General features: G+C 36.0%; 2 protein-coding genes across 8 annotated transcripts in view; one reads left to right on the forward strand and one right to left on the reverse strand.

The window, feature by feature from the left end:
- Positions 1 to 16,570, reverse strand: part of NDUFAF5 (NADH:ubiquinone oxidoreductase complex assembly factor 5) — a 424,603-nt gene that overhangs the window by 197,119 nt on the left and 210,914 nt on the right. The window lies entirely within an intron of this gene.
- The window catches only part of TASP1 (taspase 1), a 315,133-nt gene that overhangs the window by 5,452 nt on the left and 293,111 nt on the right, over positions 1 to 16,570 (forward strand). For 6 of the 7 annotated variants that reach the window (XR_007405535.1, XR_007405536.1, XM_035705799.2 and 3 more), the window contains exons 2-4: positions 4,181 to 4,399; positions 8,356 to 8,423; positions 11,455 to 11,523. Coding sequence is in view for 4 of the 7 variants with exons in the window: in XM_035705799.2 (XP_035561692.2) it covers positions 4,255 to 4,399; positions 8,356 to 8,423; positions 11,455 to 11,523 (282 nt within the window). In the remaining 3 variants the exon portion in view is untranslated. Of the gene's footprint in view, positions 1 to 4,180; positions 4,400 to 8,352; positions 8,424 to 11,454; positions 11,524 to 16,570 lie in introns of those variants that run through there. The other variant, XM_049100435.1, reaches the window with a different exon arrangement.

Here is a 16,570-nt window from a genome sequence, read left to right on the forward strand (position 1 = left end):
AAAAAATGAGCTATACAATTGTTTTCTGTTGTGTAAAACTGTAACATGCTTATACATTTCCTTTTGTTGGAAACCTTGTGTGTTGAATGTCACCTCAAAGCTTAGCTGGAATGTTAGAGTTTTTTCTTATAGATCAGTATATTGATGTAAGTATACTTCATCAATTTCAAATAATGATTTGTAATAATGAGTACAGATGTGATAAAAAATAATCCCAGGGATATTTGATGTTAATCTACAGTAATGACTTATTTTTTACTCATTAGTCTAAACTAGAGATCAAATACTATTGATTTTTTTTTTTTTTAATTTGGATTACCTGTAGTTCATGTGGCCTCAAAAGTTCAAGATCCAGAAAAACAAAAACAGAAAAAACAACAACAGACAAACAAAAACTTTTAGGTCAGTATTGTTGATTGGCCATGTTTTTAGTCTGTTCCTGACCTAGGTGGGGTGAGTGTTGAGAACAGTCAGCATGTGGTATTTTAAAAATTATTTTTATTTTAATTTTTTTTAAGATTTATTTATTTTATTGGAGAGAGAGAGAGAGAGAGCGAGATAGTGAGAGACAGTGTGAGTGGAGAGGAGAGGGAGAGGCAGGCTACCTGGTGAACAGGGAGCCCAAGTTGGGGCTTGATTCCAGGACCCTGGGATCATGAGTGAAGGCAGATGCTTAACAGGCTAAGCCACTTGGGTAGCCCCTTACAGAAGTTTTTTTATTTTATTTTATTTATTTATTTTATTTTATTTTATTTTATTTTATTTTATTTATTATTTATTTATTTTCTTATATTATTATCATTATTAATTATTAATTATTATTTTTTTTTTACAGAAGTTTTTAAGTGGGATATCATAGGCTTGCTTTATTGGAACTTGGATTTAGCTAGTCACTTCAGGCTTCCATAAATAAATAAGTGAATAAAAAAAGTTTTGGGGGAGAGTATTATTTTTTTTCAATATTGAAAGGTATAAACTATGAACAATAAAATTTCCATCCTATTTTTGTCTGTCACTCATTCAAATCTTCTTTGGGTGACTACTATTATACTATTTTTTGGGCATATTCTTCTAGATTTATACTTTGCATATATATTTAGCTGTATTTTTTCTTCCCCTTCCTCAAAATATGGTAATTGCATGTATTTCTATACTGTGCCTTTTTTACTACCAAAAATACCTGTAAGATTAGTCAATATGTATTTGTATATCAGGAATATTCTCATTTTTTCCAACGGCTGCTTTTAATTAACTACTTAAATCAAGACATTGTTGGTTCATATCTTTACTATTACAAATAATCCTTCAGTGTGCATTTGTAATTTTGATTGATTTTACTAGATTGCCCTTGTTGAGTTTTGTCATCTTATGCTACTACTAGCAGTGTATAATTACTCCTGTTTCTCAGTAGCCTCAAAATGTGATATTTTGATGTAGGTCAACCCACACTAAAAAATGGCATTTGGGTGTAGTTTTATTTTGTATCTTTCTTTTGAGTGAGGTTTAGCATCTTTTGATCTGTTTAAACTATTATATGACTTTTCTGTTAACTGGGATTTGCCACTTACCCTTTGTCATCTCGTTTTTAGTCATTTGTTGGAACTCTTTATTTATTAGGCCAGACCTTTAATGGGTTTAGAGTTAAATGGAAACGGATGTTGGAAAAGAAGTTGCTTCATTTCTAATTGAAATCAAAACATTCTGGTAACTATTGGGAGTTGGAAGCCAGAGTCGTACATTGCATAGCCTATTTAAGTTTCTTTTCCAGTCCCGTGGAACTTTGGGAGCCAACATTTTTGGAGGAGTTTATGGAGATGACGTGATTTACTAAATAAATATATTTCAGATAGTCTCTGAGGGATGGTACATTGCTCAAGAAATAGCACATTTATCCTCCACATTTTATTTTTTTTCAGACAAGCCTAAGAAGCAGTGTTTAAAATCTCTCATATACATTAACATGCCTATTACATCAACCTTATTCATTATAAAATATAGATGTTTCAGTTTATTTATGAAAAAATGTATCTTTTTTTCTTTTTTAAAGATTTTAATTATTTATTCATTAGAGACACACAGAGAGAGGCAGAGATGCAGGCAGAGGGAGAAGCAGGCTCCATGCAAGAAACCCCATGCGGGACTTGATCCCGGGACTCTGGGATCATGCCCTGAGCCAAAGGCAGAAACTCAACTGCTGAGCCACCCAGTCATCCCTTAAAAAATTTATCCGATAACAGTGAGTCAGAGTAGCTTTAAGTTTAATAACCCATATTGCCTGGATGTGTTTTCATTTTTTTTTTTAAAGATTTTATTTATTTATTCATGGGAGAGACACAGAGAGAGGCAGAGGCAGCAGAGAGAGAAGCAGGCTTCCCACAGGGAGCCTGATGCAGGCGTCAATCCCAGGACCCTGGAATCACGACCTGAGCCAAAGACAGATGCTCAACCACTGAGTCACCCAGGTGCCCCAGATGTGTTTTCATTTGAACTGAAACTTAATTTTCCAAGGATTGAGTTTTTACTTAACCTATGTCTGTAGTACTAGTGGGCCCAAGCTCATTTCATAGCAGGGTCAGACATGATGGCATGTATAGGCTGGAAGATGAATTGCTAATCACTTAAATTCTGCTTCATCAAGTGATGCATGAATAAATAGTAGTTAAAGTCAAATAACCAAAGAGAAATAACCAAACAACCAAAGTCAAATAAAGGTAACTGGGGCAGATCCTTGTGAAGTCATTAGAAGATCCATTCTTAAACAGCTGCCACCACAAAATAAAAACATATGCAGGCATTTTCATTCACTTTTATTTAATCAACATCAGCACCCCCCCTTTTTTTTTTAAAGATTTTATTTATTTATTCATGAGATATACAGAGAGAGAGAGAGGCAGAGACACAGGCAGAGGGAGAAGCAGGCTCCGTGCAGGGAGCCCGACATGGGACTTGATCCTGGGTCTCTGGGATCACACCCTGGGCCGAAGGCGGCGCTAAACTGCTAAGCCACCGGGGCTGCCCAGCACTCTTTTGTAATCAAACTTTCTTCCTGTATTTATGTGTTAACATTTTAATATTTAATAGCATATATATATTTTGATTTAAAACTGTTTAGCCTTTAGATGAAATGTTATATAAAAAAGATTCAATGGAGTTTTTTAAACCAAGAATTAGAAGTTAAAATGCCATAAGGCAGTGCTTCTCAGGCCATCTCTGGTATAAAGGTCCAACTTTAAGAACTTTTCAATTGACTGTTGACTGTTTCTTATATAAAATGCAAAAGAACCAAAGCCAAAACCCAAAAAAACAAACCCCAAACAAAACTGAAACATGGAACTGCGAATGAAAGATATCAAATAAAAGCTGAATTTTATTATATTTAATAGATAAAATCAAATATAATTATAAGCAAATAGAAAAATCATAAAAAGTGTACACATTGTTGAAAATGCATATATAAACCAATTAATATATTAACAAAATAATAATCTGTTGCAGACTGGTAACAAACCCTGGTCTGAAGACCATACCTAGGGTAAACACTACTTTTTTTAGGCAGCTAAGTCATTTTTTACGTTACTATTTATGTATTATATTGGCAAAGAAAGACTTATGCCCCTCCCTATTTCTGTTTAGAATAAGGCACAAATTTTACCTAACTGTGAATCTAGGTGTCTTCTTGTGGTAATCATTTTACAGTATGTGTATGTGTCAAATCTGTTTTGTACACCTTAAACTTACACAATGTTATATGTTAGTCTAGAACAATAAGGCTGGGGAAAAAAGTAAGCTGCAATCTAGGCTTTATGTCAAGGTTTTGTGGTGTTTCCAGCATCACCTGTGATTCTAGAGTGTCCCAGAGATTATTAGCATTTGGATTGAAGGGAGTAGAAGGTGATCTCTAAATTATATTAAGGTTTTCTTCAATGTAAATACAATGAAAGATAAAATATCCTTGGACTCAGTATGAAGTCTTTTTACAACAGTTCTTTTATTTATATGATTTTAAGCAAGTATTGTCTGTGGACATAGATTTAAATTCTAACCTTTTCATATTCTTTGTATTACCCAGTTAAATGACTTTAAAATTAGATTTTTGGAAAGTTATCTTTGCACAAATTTGTATAAGTTATGTGTGTGTTAGTGAAAGAAATGTATACCATCTTTGCCTGTTTTTCTTTAGGGTAATTCCTCTCCTGCAGTTACTTTTGGATGGAAGTATGCACTTTTCCCAATAGAAGATGATAATCTCGGAGAATGACCATGGAGAAGGGGATGAGTTCTGGAGAAGGGCTGCCTTCCAGATCATCTCAGGTTTCGGCTGTTAAAATAACAGTCAAAGAGTTGGAAACAAAGCAGTCCCATAAGGAGAAGCGAGGAGGCTTTGTGTTGGTACATGCAGGTGAGCTCTAAGTGGGCAGTCAGAAGATGAAAATAATGTTGATTTTTTTTCTTGCTTTGAAGTACCGTGAGAATTGAATTTCACATCTAGAAGAGGCAAACTGCCAGAAAGGAGTTGGAACTAAAGAGACTGACTTCAATATAGGTCTCTTGGACTTCATACTTGGAAGATGTTATAAGGACAGCTCTTCCTATATCTTCACTGCCCTATCCCATTTTTTACTTTTATCCCTTATATTAGGTATAATTAAGTAGTGTTAAAATCAGAAAAAATAATTTCTTAAATTCTGGTTTGTGTTTTTAAAAATAATGCTGCTGAAAAATTTTATTGACTATGGCTATTTTATTTATTTTTTAAAAATTTCATTTATTTTGAGAGAGAGCACATGCGGGTGGGAAAAGCAGAGGGGGAGGGAGAGGAAGAGATAGAATCTCAAGTGGACTCCATGCTGTGCATGGAGCCCAATGAGGGGCTTGATCCGACGACTCCAAGCTCATGACCATAGCTGGACACTTAACTGACTGAGCCACTCACGCGCCCCAACTGTGGTCATTTTCGAGTCGAATTACACGGTAATGGAGCTGGATTGCCTTCTTAATGTTATAAGTGAGGAAGAGAGAGTCAGCAGTGTCAACCTCACGGCTAGTCTGTACTGGAGCCAGGGTGAGATACCATTAAGTGGGCTTTTAGTTCCAGTGTAGTGCTTTTGGCAACAGATCACCCTGTAATCTCTACTTCAGAGGACGTGGAAGACAGACACAGTGATGTTTAACCCTTGGGTCCCGGATCATTGAAGAGTTTGGGTTTCAGAGGAGTACAGCTCTGCTCAGGTCTGCCCAGCAGGCTTTTTTTAAAAAAAGATTTATTTATCTATCTATCTGTCTATTCGTTTATTTATTTATTCATGAGAGACACACAAAGAGGCAGAGACATAGGCAGAGGGAGAAGCAGGCTCCCTGTGGGGAGCCCGAAGTGGGACCCGATCCCAGGACCCCAGGATCATGACCTGAGCCAAAGGCAGATGCTCAACCACCGAGCCACTCAGGTGCCCCTGCCTTTTTTAAAAGTCATTTTTATTTGCCTGCATTTATCTAAAACTCATGACTTCTATGAAGGTAGAAGAAATGGCTGAATCTCCTTTTAACTTTCCTTAGATAGTCAAGCAGGATGGAATCAAGATTAAATTTGATATGCAGTAAGGAGTAGAATTGTTCTTTTTGTCAAATTGGTGCCCTGCCTGGTCATTAACCTTTGGCTGTATCTGGACTAGATAACTTGGGAAGGCTTACAGAGTCTAATCTAGGAGAATTGAAAAAAACCTAGGTTCAATTTGCTTTTCTTTCAAAAGATTTTACAAAGAAATGAGGTACATTTTAGAAATAATGCAGTTAAAAGTAAACTTGGGACCAGACTGCCTGCCTTCTATACCATGTTAATAGTGCATCTGTCATGGTACCCAGTAAGTTATTTTATTCAGAATGAGTATGTGACAAACGTATAAGAAAGGTTTGAAATTTGTAACAGGTGACAACATAGAGCTTTTGATTAGTTGGAGTGCATTGATTTCTGTGACTGTCATGGTGGTATCCCTCTTCTTTCAGACATTGCCTAGATGGGAATGGCTCTTAGATGTAGTTGATGCTGGGGGCCAGCCGTAGTAGGAGGAAATCTGGGTTATGACAGGAAATTATGTGGATTAAAGTGACCCTTTCCTAAGTTATTAGAAGGTCAGATAGACTGATTATACAGAAATATATATCTTGGACATTTGGACAAAATTTCAGTTCCTCAGTCATTGTAGAGACTTTAAAGCTTATTTTTTTATTTTAGTTTCTTTTTTTTTTAAAGATTTTATTTATTTATTCATGATAGACAGAGAGAGAGAGAGAGAGAGGCAGAGACACAGGCAGAGGGAGAAGCAGGCTCCACGCTGGGAGCCCGACGCGGCACTCGATCCCGGGACCCCAGGACCGCACCCTGGGCCAAAGGCAGGCGCTAAACCGCTGAGCCACCCAGGGATCCCCTATTTTAGTTTTTTACTAGAGGAGACTTGCCCAAATTTTATTTTATTTTATTAATTTAATTTAATTTAATTTAATTTAATTTTATTTTATTTATTATTTTATTTTAAAGATTTTTTATTTATTCATGAGAGACATAGAGAGGTAGAGAGGTAGAGACACAGGCAGAGGAAGAAGCAGTCTCCATGTAGGGAGCCCGATGTGGGACTTGATCCCAGAACTCCAGGATCACACCCTGAGCCAAAGGCAGATGCTCAACCACTGAGCCACCCAGGCATCCCTCACCCCCCCATTTTTTTTTCTTGCCCAAATTTTAGTCATTTGAATCTTAGATTCTTGATTTTTTCCTAGATCTTATATTACCTCTACTGTTTACCTAATATTAAAAAGCTGAACACTTTTTACCTTAAAAATTAAAAGATGAAACGTATTTTTAGTTAAATGAAATCTCAGTATCACTTGCATTAGGAAAAAATAAACACAGTGCAACCAAAACAGTGTAATTAAATTTTAGCTGACTCCTCTTGCATGTTAGTGGCTTAGATCCTGAGGCTACTTTTCCTTTGTTAAATAGAGAATTTAGCAAGTGTGAATCAGATATTAAAGATGTACAGTGGCCATGCTGAGACTTTTCACTTATTCAAAACAGAAGGATTTAAGTGTTAAATCCTATTAAAACTGTTATCCATACAGTAAAGTCATATGTATAGCAGTAGTGTCCCATGATTTGGGAAATAAATACTCCTGAAAGATTGGGCCCTGACATCTAAGTTGACAGGTATATTAGAGAACCATGAAGAAGAGAGGCCTGTTAAATATTGGTTCTCCTGAGAAATAGGATTAGAATTTGGGTGATTATGGATTCTTGTTGTTTTGGCATCTTTTTTGCCCTTTTGGGTCCCTGATCGATAGATTCATGGGCTAGTTCTTTCTGTGGTCTGAGGAAAGGTGGAGTAAGATTGTGTCACACAGTCTGTAGTCCCAAGTGAAAAGCCCTGAGGCTTAGAAATGCAGTTCTTAGCCTTCCTTCTGTTGGACCCTTATGGGGCCTTGGTGAATGGGTGAGAGAGTGATTCAGAGCTCTGTTAAAGAACTTTGTTTAAAAGCCTATTCATCCAGAGAGTTTAAGGGCCTTAGTTCTGGTTTCTTTCTTATTTAGATTATTCTCAAATCCCTAACTAAGCAAGTATTAATTTTTTTAGGGAAACAAATTTCAGAGCCATTCTCTTGAGGAAGTTGCTGGATGTTTAAGAGATGGGGACCACTGGGATTTCCAATAGGTGGGCTAGAATATGCTGTCACTGAGGTTTCAGAAACCCTCTGAGCTATATTCCAACAGCGAGAGGATGTAAAAAAGTGTTAGCGCATGGGAGTGGTGGTATTTTGTGGTTGTGGAGAGGTGGGATGTAACAGTCCTCAACTTTAAATGTTATTTAGAAACTACCTAGTTTTCTGAAGTTACTTTTTAGTATATGTGCTGCCAAAGCGAGCACTCTCAAGTTACTTTTAAGAATTCAGGATTCTGAACAGTAATTTACCAAATGGCAGGGACTTTCTAAGGGTCAGCAAAAAGAAACATGAAGGGACTCTGTCCCTGACACCTCCTGGGTTATCACCTCCAGACCAAAAAACTCTGGACTTTGGAGAGAGATTTTCGAAACTGGAGATCTTGATGGGGCCTGTTTGGGAATATGAGCTATTTCTAGTGACTCTGGCAGGAAAATAACCTTTGAAAAAGGAGCTAAGACATGGTGTTAAAAAGGCTTATGGTAGAGAAGGAGGCTATTAGATTTTGAAAACTCCATACATGTAGGACAGTGGTTTTATTGTGATCAGGAGAGTATCAATTTGTATGAACTATTTATATAATATATGTAAAGTTTCTGATATTTTAATGATTACTAACAACTGGTTGTTTTTTTTTTTCCACTACAGGTGCAGGCTATCATTCTGAATCCAAAGCCAAGGAATATAAACATGTATGCAAACGAGCTTGTCAGAAGGTATGAGCAGAGTGTGTCTGATGGAAACATTTCAGTTTTGACCAGCTTTACCTTGAAATTCAGAATTTTAAAATTTGACTTATAAGATGGTCTTTACTTTGGACCATGAAATTATTTTGCTCATATTTGTGGGGTCTCTGTTTTGTTTTGTGTTTTTTATTCTCCAAATGATGCTTAGATCTTTCTCTTCCTTTCCCAGATTAAAGTCTGTGTTTTTGGAATTGTGGGCACATAATCATATATCTTTTAATCTTTGCAAAGGCATTGAGCTCCATAGGAGTAGGGAAAATAGTTCAAAGGCAGCTAGTGTGTCTTTCTATAAAGAGAAGAAAATAAATAATAAAAAATTAAAATCGGTGCTTTTCTTAGGGAGATTACCCTGTGCTTTTTCCTTCTGTTTTTCATTATGTAATTTGTATCATAACAAATTCATTGTCATTCCTGAGCTTAGTTTTACCCTTGTTCTTAGCTGTACTTTTTCTCTCTTTGGTTTTTGAGGCTTTGCTAAATTGTTGAATAGTTAAGTAGAGGCAGGAATGGACTCAGAAGAAATATTGTTTGTTTTTATTTTGATCTTGACTATATATACCCTTTTGGCAAAGCTACCATTATTTTTTGCAAATATAATGTTAATGGATATTATATTATCAAGTAAATATGGGTCTCTTCCAGCTCTTTTCATTTATATTTACATACCATTTAAAAGAAAGATTATACTTTATTAGCGATCCAAGCTTTTTCTTATGACTGAAATCACATAAATAAATAATATTTTGTTATAGGGATTTTATTGTTTTTTTTTTTTTTTTTAAATTTATGATAAAGCTAAAGGTTCTCTAAACTATTTCATATTTTTAATCTTTTTTTCAAAGTGTGAGATGTGGCAGCCTGGGTGGCTCAGCGGTTTAGCGCTGCCTTCAGCCTAGGGCATGATCCTGGAGACCCGGGATTGAGTCCCACGTCGGGCTCCCTTCATGGAGCCTGCTTCTCCCTCTACCTGTGTCTCTGCCTCTCTCTCTCTCTCTCTGTCTCTCATGAATGAATAAATAAAATCTTTAAAAACCAAAGTGTGAGATGTTCACATTGTCTGAAAAAAATAAGTTTTATATAACTATAGTCCTAGAATACTAATACAATTGGAATCTATAATCAGCCTCCTCAATCTACACAGTGAATGAACGTCTTAAAAGTTTAATGAGGAATACAACTCTTAGGTTTTGAGCATTTTCTTTGTTGACTAAATTGAAGCTTTAATAGTTCATTTAGAAATCAGTTTACCTTCTTTCCCATACCTTTATCCTTCAGACATAAGGTGATTTTATGGGCCTTTACGTTTTATAGTTTATATTACAAAAGAACATGATTTGTTGATCTCAATATATATATATATATATATATATACACATATACACATACATATACACACAGTATACAATATACAGTAGTCTGCCCTCATCCATGGGGGATATGTTCCAAGACTCCCAGTGGATGCTGAAACTGCCTATAGTACCGAACCCTATATGTATTATGTTTTTTCCTATGTATACATACATATCTATGATAAAGTTTACTTTATAAACTATAAACTTTATAAGTTTACTTTATAAACTAAACTACTTTATAAGCAGTAAGAGATCAACAACAGTAATTAGGGGATCCCTGGGTGGCTCAGTGATTTGGCGCCTGCCTTCGGCCCAGGGCGTGATCCTGGAGACCTGGGATCCGGTCACATGTTGGGCTTCCTGCATGGAGCCTGCTTGTCTCTCTGCTTGTGTCTCTGCCTCTCTCTCTCTCTCTGTGTGTCTCTCATGAATAAATAAATAAAATCTTTAAAAAAACAACAACGGTAATTAATAATAAAACAGTAATACTGTGTGTGTGTGTACAAAAGTTATGTGAATGTGGTCTCTTTCTCTGTGAAAATACCATACTGTACATCACTCACCCCTTCTTCTTGTGATGATGTGAAATGATAAAATGCCTACTGATGGCATGAAGTGAGTGAATGATGTAGGCATTGGGGCATAGTGCTAGGCTATTATTAACTTGATGTTATGTCAGAAAGAGGATCATCAACTTCTGGACCATAGTTACTTGGGAGTAACTGAAATTGGGGATAAAGGAAACCACTGTAGTACCAAAAATGCTTTTGTCACAGGTATGTGTCCATTTAAAGATTCTGAAATATTTTTCAGTCTCTGTTTTCTATAGTGAGGGGCGTGGAAAGTAGTAACTGGGAGAAGATGTTGTTAGCTTAGTCTGAGATTCAATTATGTATATAAAATATGAATTATGAGGATATTTATATATTTTTTCTTTATCCAAATATTTATTTAGATTCCATTTAACATACTGTGCAATATTAGTTTCAGGTGCAGAATTAATTAAAGATATTATTTATTTATTCATGAGACACACAGAGAGAGACAGAGAGAGAGAGAGAGAAAGAGGCAGAGAGGCAGAGAGGCAGAGACACAGGCAGAGGGAGAAGCAGGCTCCATGTAGGGAGCCCGATGTGGGACTTGATCCCAGACTCAAGCATCATGCCCTAGGCCCAAGGCAGGTGCTAAACCACTGAGCAGTCCAGGGATCCCCACAGGTGCAGAATTTAGTAATTCATTACTTACATACAACACCCCATGCTCATCACAACAAGCACCCTCCTTTGAATTGTCAGGATATTTAAACCAAACTGAATCACATAATGTCTATAGCTATTTTGAATTGCTGTGTGATGAGTGAAGCCCTTTCATTTACTAAATTGCCTGCACTTTGCATTTAATGGCAGATTTTATTCATTGTCTTAATTTGTGTAAAAAGTGAACTATATCATGAATTATCCTGAATATAAAGCCTTGCTTGTTTTAAATCTAACTAGGTTATGTCTTGAAGTATGGAGTGGAACTAGTGATCAATTTTTATTAACTCTAAATGTCTCCTACACTTCTTTAAGGCTTTGGAAAATTTCTGGGTAGGTATGTTTGGGAAGTTGTGGTTTTACAATGAATAATCTCTCTCCTTGATTTCATAGGCAATTGAAAAGCTACAGGCTGGTGCTCTTGCGACAGATGCAGTGACTGCAGCTCTAGTGGAACTCGAGGTATTTCTTTTTTCTATGTTTTATTTAAAATATTTGTGAGTTTATGTTCATTATTCTTAAATAACATGAAAGTATTGAGTTAGTTAACCATCAGTTATAGGACCAGTGTTTCCCAACTGTACTAACAAATATATGAAGAAGCCTGTGATATTGTTAGGTTGTTTTCACTGAGGACTTCTCTGAATAGCATAAAAGTTGGCTAAATCCCACCCACCCACCCCTTTTTGTGAGATTCATGAATACAAAAGTTATTGGTGTTTGGATACTTAAATTTTCCTATAATGTTCAGTAGGAAAATTCCTGAAGTTAACTCCATTTCCCCAAAGTAATACATGTCCTCTTGTGTAGGAAACAGAAAATTACAGCTGTCTAGAAGTGTCTAAAGTAGAAGTGGAAGTTCCTCATAAATCTATCAATTAGATCTATATCCTGAAGCTGTGCTCTGTGAAGTGTGTCTTGTCCAGTGTGATTGTTAAGTTGGTCTCTGATTAACTGAAGACATTGAGAATTCAGTGGGGAGGCTCTCAAGGTCCCTATACTCATACTCTATAGTGAGGATCTCTCAGTTCTCATAATCTGGAATATTGAGGATGAATTTGTTCTGGTGATATTGAAGCCTTCAGAAGACTGACTGTTGCTCCAACTTAAAGAAGATAGATTTGTGTCAGTCTGTTTAGAGGATTATAGTGAACAAATGGTTTTCTGGTTGAGACCAATTGCTTGGAGACAAGATAGGAAGATAAAACAGTGATGAGTTGAGGTGGGAGGTGGATGGAGTGGGTTTCTCAAGTTGACTGAATTGTGGCCCTTTTGTTTAGGCTCTTATTTCAGAGTACCTTCCCAGTCGTAGCAGGCCTTGCTTTTTCCAATGAAAATTGCCCAGGAGTTTACCAGAAGGCCTGGCTGTGTTTTCTGTATATTTCTCTGCTTAGTTATGGAACTACACTTTTGTAGATTTTAATCTGTCCTGTTAATGCCTTCACATGGGTCCAAGTGTAGTCAAGGAAAGTGAATATAGATGATAGGTACAAGTTCTCTTGTAGTTTTGGTCTCTAACACATCTGACTTGGGATATGTGGCCCCTCGTGTTGTGACTGATACATCTTATATCAGCTGTATCAATCCTTTGCTCTGGGCACCTCACAGATTCTCCTTGACTCAATTTTTCCATTTATAATTTGGGGATAATTCCTATTTTATAGAATTCTGAAGATTGAGGTAACATATGACAAGCACTTGGGTCATTGTGTTGCACATAGTAAGTATCCCTGAAAAGTTAGTAATTATTACTGTTATGAAGTGCTTGGAAATGATATATATATAAGGTGGATATTTATGGTGATATCAATGACATGTTTTTACAATATCAAGAAAAGTTTATATATTGTGGATGAAAGGAAAAAAGTGCTACAAGAAAGAAGATTGATGTTCTTACCACCAGATCTTACCTTTACTCAAAACATAAGGAAGGCTTCATCTAACTTAATTCAGTTGTTAATTACAAATTACTCTCCTTTATGTGTAGGAGGATGTCCTGAAATTATTGGGAGTGCATGGATGGAGTCAGTGTGGGGCCAGGGAAAGTAAAAGAAGGTTAATGAGTGGTTGGAAGGTATACTATAATGGCAATTATGAATACAAAATTGAATAAAAATAAGTTTTTCTTTTGTTTTCATCTTAGAATAAATTTAACTTTCTGAAGTTGTACATATATCATGTTGAATATTTTATTACATTTTCCTCCAGCAATGAATCAATCATACTTTTAAAGAGTTTACTCATTTATGCTTAAAAATGATTAAAAATACATTCTGGAATAGTAAGTTACTGATGAATAAGTGAGGTTTATAGTTTTGAATGATGGCATCTGTTTTTTAAGAGTGTGGATATTAAGTTCTTTTTTAAACAAACTTGTTCTATTATTTTTGACTGGATTATGTTGTACAGATAATGGGAGCATTAGATACTGACCTGAGTGAGTTTAGTGTACTTCTCCCTTCTCACCCCCATTACTAAATTTGGAGAATAATTTCAATTAGTTGTTTAAGAATTCGTTTTTATGTGGAACCTTTGAAATATGTTAGTAGTTTAAAGGCTAAGGCTAACTGCAAGAATTTTCCTAAATCTTAAGAATTATGTTAGAAATCATGCTTATACTGCCCTCTGCAGTTTCAGTCACTTTGATTCACTACCTTTAAATAAGGTGAAGTTTTCAGGAGTTCAGTTGAAGTATTTTAATAGTTTGGGTCAACGAAACAATATAAGAAAATCAGATTTAAGTATTTTAAAAAATATTTTATTTATTTATTCATGAGAGAGAGAGAGAGGCAGAGACACAGGCAGAGGGAGAAGCAGGCTCCATGCAGGGATCCCGACGTGGGACTCGATCCCGGGTCTCCAGGATCAGGCCCTGGGCTGAAGGCAGCGCTAAACTGCTGAGCCACCCGGGCTGCCTGAATATTTTCTGTAATATAAGTAACATATCAAGTCTTTTCAGCTTACTGAAAAGAGAAAATCAGAGAGTCTGATTTATAATGTGTTGTTTAATTTAGGAGTACCTACTTTTCTTTAGTTTTGATCAATTTATTAAGTAAAGCTAACTCTTGTATTAATTGCTGAAATCATACCTTTTTTTTTTGTGACTTTGGGATGTACTCTTTTGAATAAAAAAAGAAAACCTTTTTTTTTTTTTAAACATAGGCAGAATTCCTTGAATGCTTTACTGAATGTGAGCTGAAATGACTGAAATGGTTTAATGGTCCTTACTGGCTAGAAGGAATAACTGACCTTGTATTTAAAAAAAAATATGAGAATTTGCACTTATTAAATAGTTGAAAGTACACTGATTTCAACTCCTTGGCATAGAGGAGGAAGAGACAAGGTAAAAGAAAAAGAAATTTATATATGTGTGTATATATATATATATATACACACACACACACACACACACACACACACACACATATACACTTACACAGGCCACCAGACACATTATTTTTGAACTTTTTTTTGGAAACCAGTTACCTTGTGTAGTTTCATTATCCTCGTTTACCACAACAGACAAGTGGTGTCATCCTAAGACTACCACTTCTGTACACTAGAGAGATGTTTCTATCATTTAAATAAGTAAGGAGGTGAGTGCATAAGTTCCTGCCTGTTGAACTGACCAGTTTCTCTCCTCAGGGTTTTGGGAGGGAAAGTGCCCACCCCATTTGAGGTGTGTTCTGCAGTGTGGAAGTGAAAATGTTATGACACTAGAGTGCATTTTGTTTATCTTCAAAATGTGAAGAGGGAAATGGAAACAGTTTATAGATCATATTTTAATTTGTTAAACTGATTTGGTTTCATTGTTTCACTTAGCTATTTATAGCTTTTTTTGAGATTGTCCTTATAAACTGATGGGAAAATGGCTTTTATCCATTGGATAGTACCGTTCTGATCTCCTTCAGTGGAAAAGAGGTGTTATGAAACATCTTGATCTTTCTATCTGGGGTTGTTCATCTGGAAGGTAGTTGTTTTCATGGCTGCTTTTGGAATAGTTTTGGTTCAGATAGTGGCAGTGTAAACTCTAGACCATAATTTTGCACATTTCACACGGTATAACTTCTAATATGAATTTCTTCTTTGAGGAAATTGGCAATAGATCTGGATGAATCATGATGCAACTGTTAATGTAGAAAGTGTGCCACTGAGTCTGATGGAAAACAAGCTACTTGTAAAATACTTACTGAAGCTCCCTTGGCACATTGATTTTTTTTTTTCTAAAAAACATCTATTAAGGCCTGGTTTTAAATTTCTAATAAGGAATCTTGGGGGGAATTTGAATGACAGACTTTTGAGAGTTTTTTTGTAGTCTTGCATGAGAAAACTGATGAATCTGGCTGAGAGTTTGAATATCTTGGTGTAGGCTCTGAGAGATTTTGGCCAATTCATTTTGAAAACTGGTTATTTTGGTAGGTAGAATACTGTGCATTAAAATAGTGGTTGATATAGCTTGGAAACTTCATATAGTGAAAGGCAGCTTGCACAGACTTCTTTGTTAAAAATGTTTTGTTGAGTTTATATTATTCTAAGTGGATGCTGCAGTTCTTGTGTTGACTTGATTTGATTCATCCTTTAAGGCTTCCTATGGTCAGGAGAGATGGTAAGTCATGATTGAAACTAGTTTATTATCCAAATGCTTTAGCATTTAAAGAGCAGATTATATTGGGCACACGTTTCTATGTCTGTCTGCTAAAAGCAGTCTGTTGTCTTTGGGTCTCTCTGTAATCAAATGTAATGCTCGCTTATAAACTCTAAGAAAATTGTTTAAGAAGTAACTTCTTATAGATGGCTGATAGTTTGGGGTAGGAGAGGGAAAACAAGTATTTGCATTATTATATATTTATATTATTATATATAATATTGCTACACATTTATCTGTCTCTACATTCTTTTTTACCCAGAGCCAGCTGGCATAACACCATGCAATACTTTAAAGCAGGGATCTTCAGAATATCATCACTGTTGACTAGTCTGTTGTTGGGGCCTTAGTCCAGGTTCTGTGCAGCTACAGGATTAGGCCACACTCTCTTTTCTTGGGCTGGAATTGTGTGCCACAGTGGGAGAGAGCACCTAAGGCCTTCTAGTCCTTAAAATGCTTAGTGGTCATGGAAATGATATGGATTGCTGCTGGCATATGGGTAGGTCTAGGATGGAAGGGAACATTGGGAAGGGCTGATAAAACCCACTTTCTCTCAACAAACCTGTTCACAAGTTTGGTTGTGGAGTTTGGATGTGGAGTTTCTTTGTGAGTAGGCACTTAACCACATCCCGCCCCCTACCCTACCTCAGTGTTTGTTTTTTGTTGTTGTTGTTGCAGAAAAAGAGGGGCATTTGTTTTATAGGCATTTCTTTTATTTGGGAAGTTAGAAAATTATGTAAATAAATGAACATCTCCATTTTTCTGAACATTTTCTGCTTTGTAGAAATCATCTTTTCATAAACAGCGGATAGCTGAGTATTTTCAGTGGTTCCTTGCTTCCTCCTCTTTATCTCTCCCCCAAGG

This window comes from Canis lupus, chromosome 24, assembly GCF_003254725.2.
Source record: "Canis lupus dingo isolate Sandy chromosome 24, ASM325472v2, whole genome shotgun sequence".
NCBI lineage: Eukaryota > Metazoa > Chordata > Mammalia > Carnivora > Canidae > Canis > Canis lupus.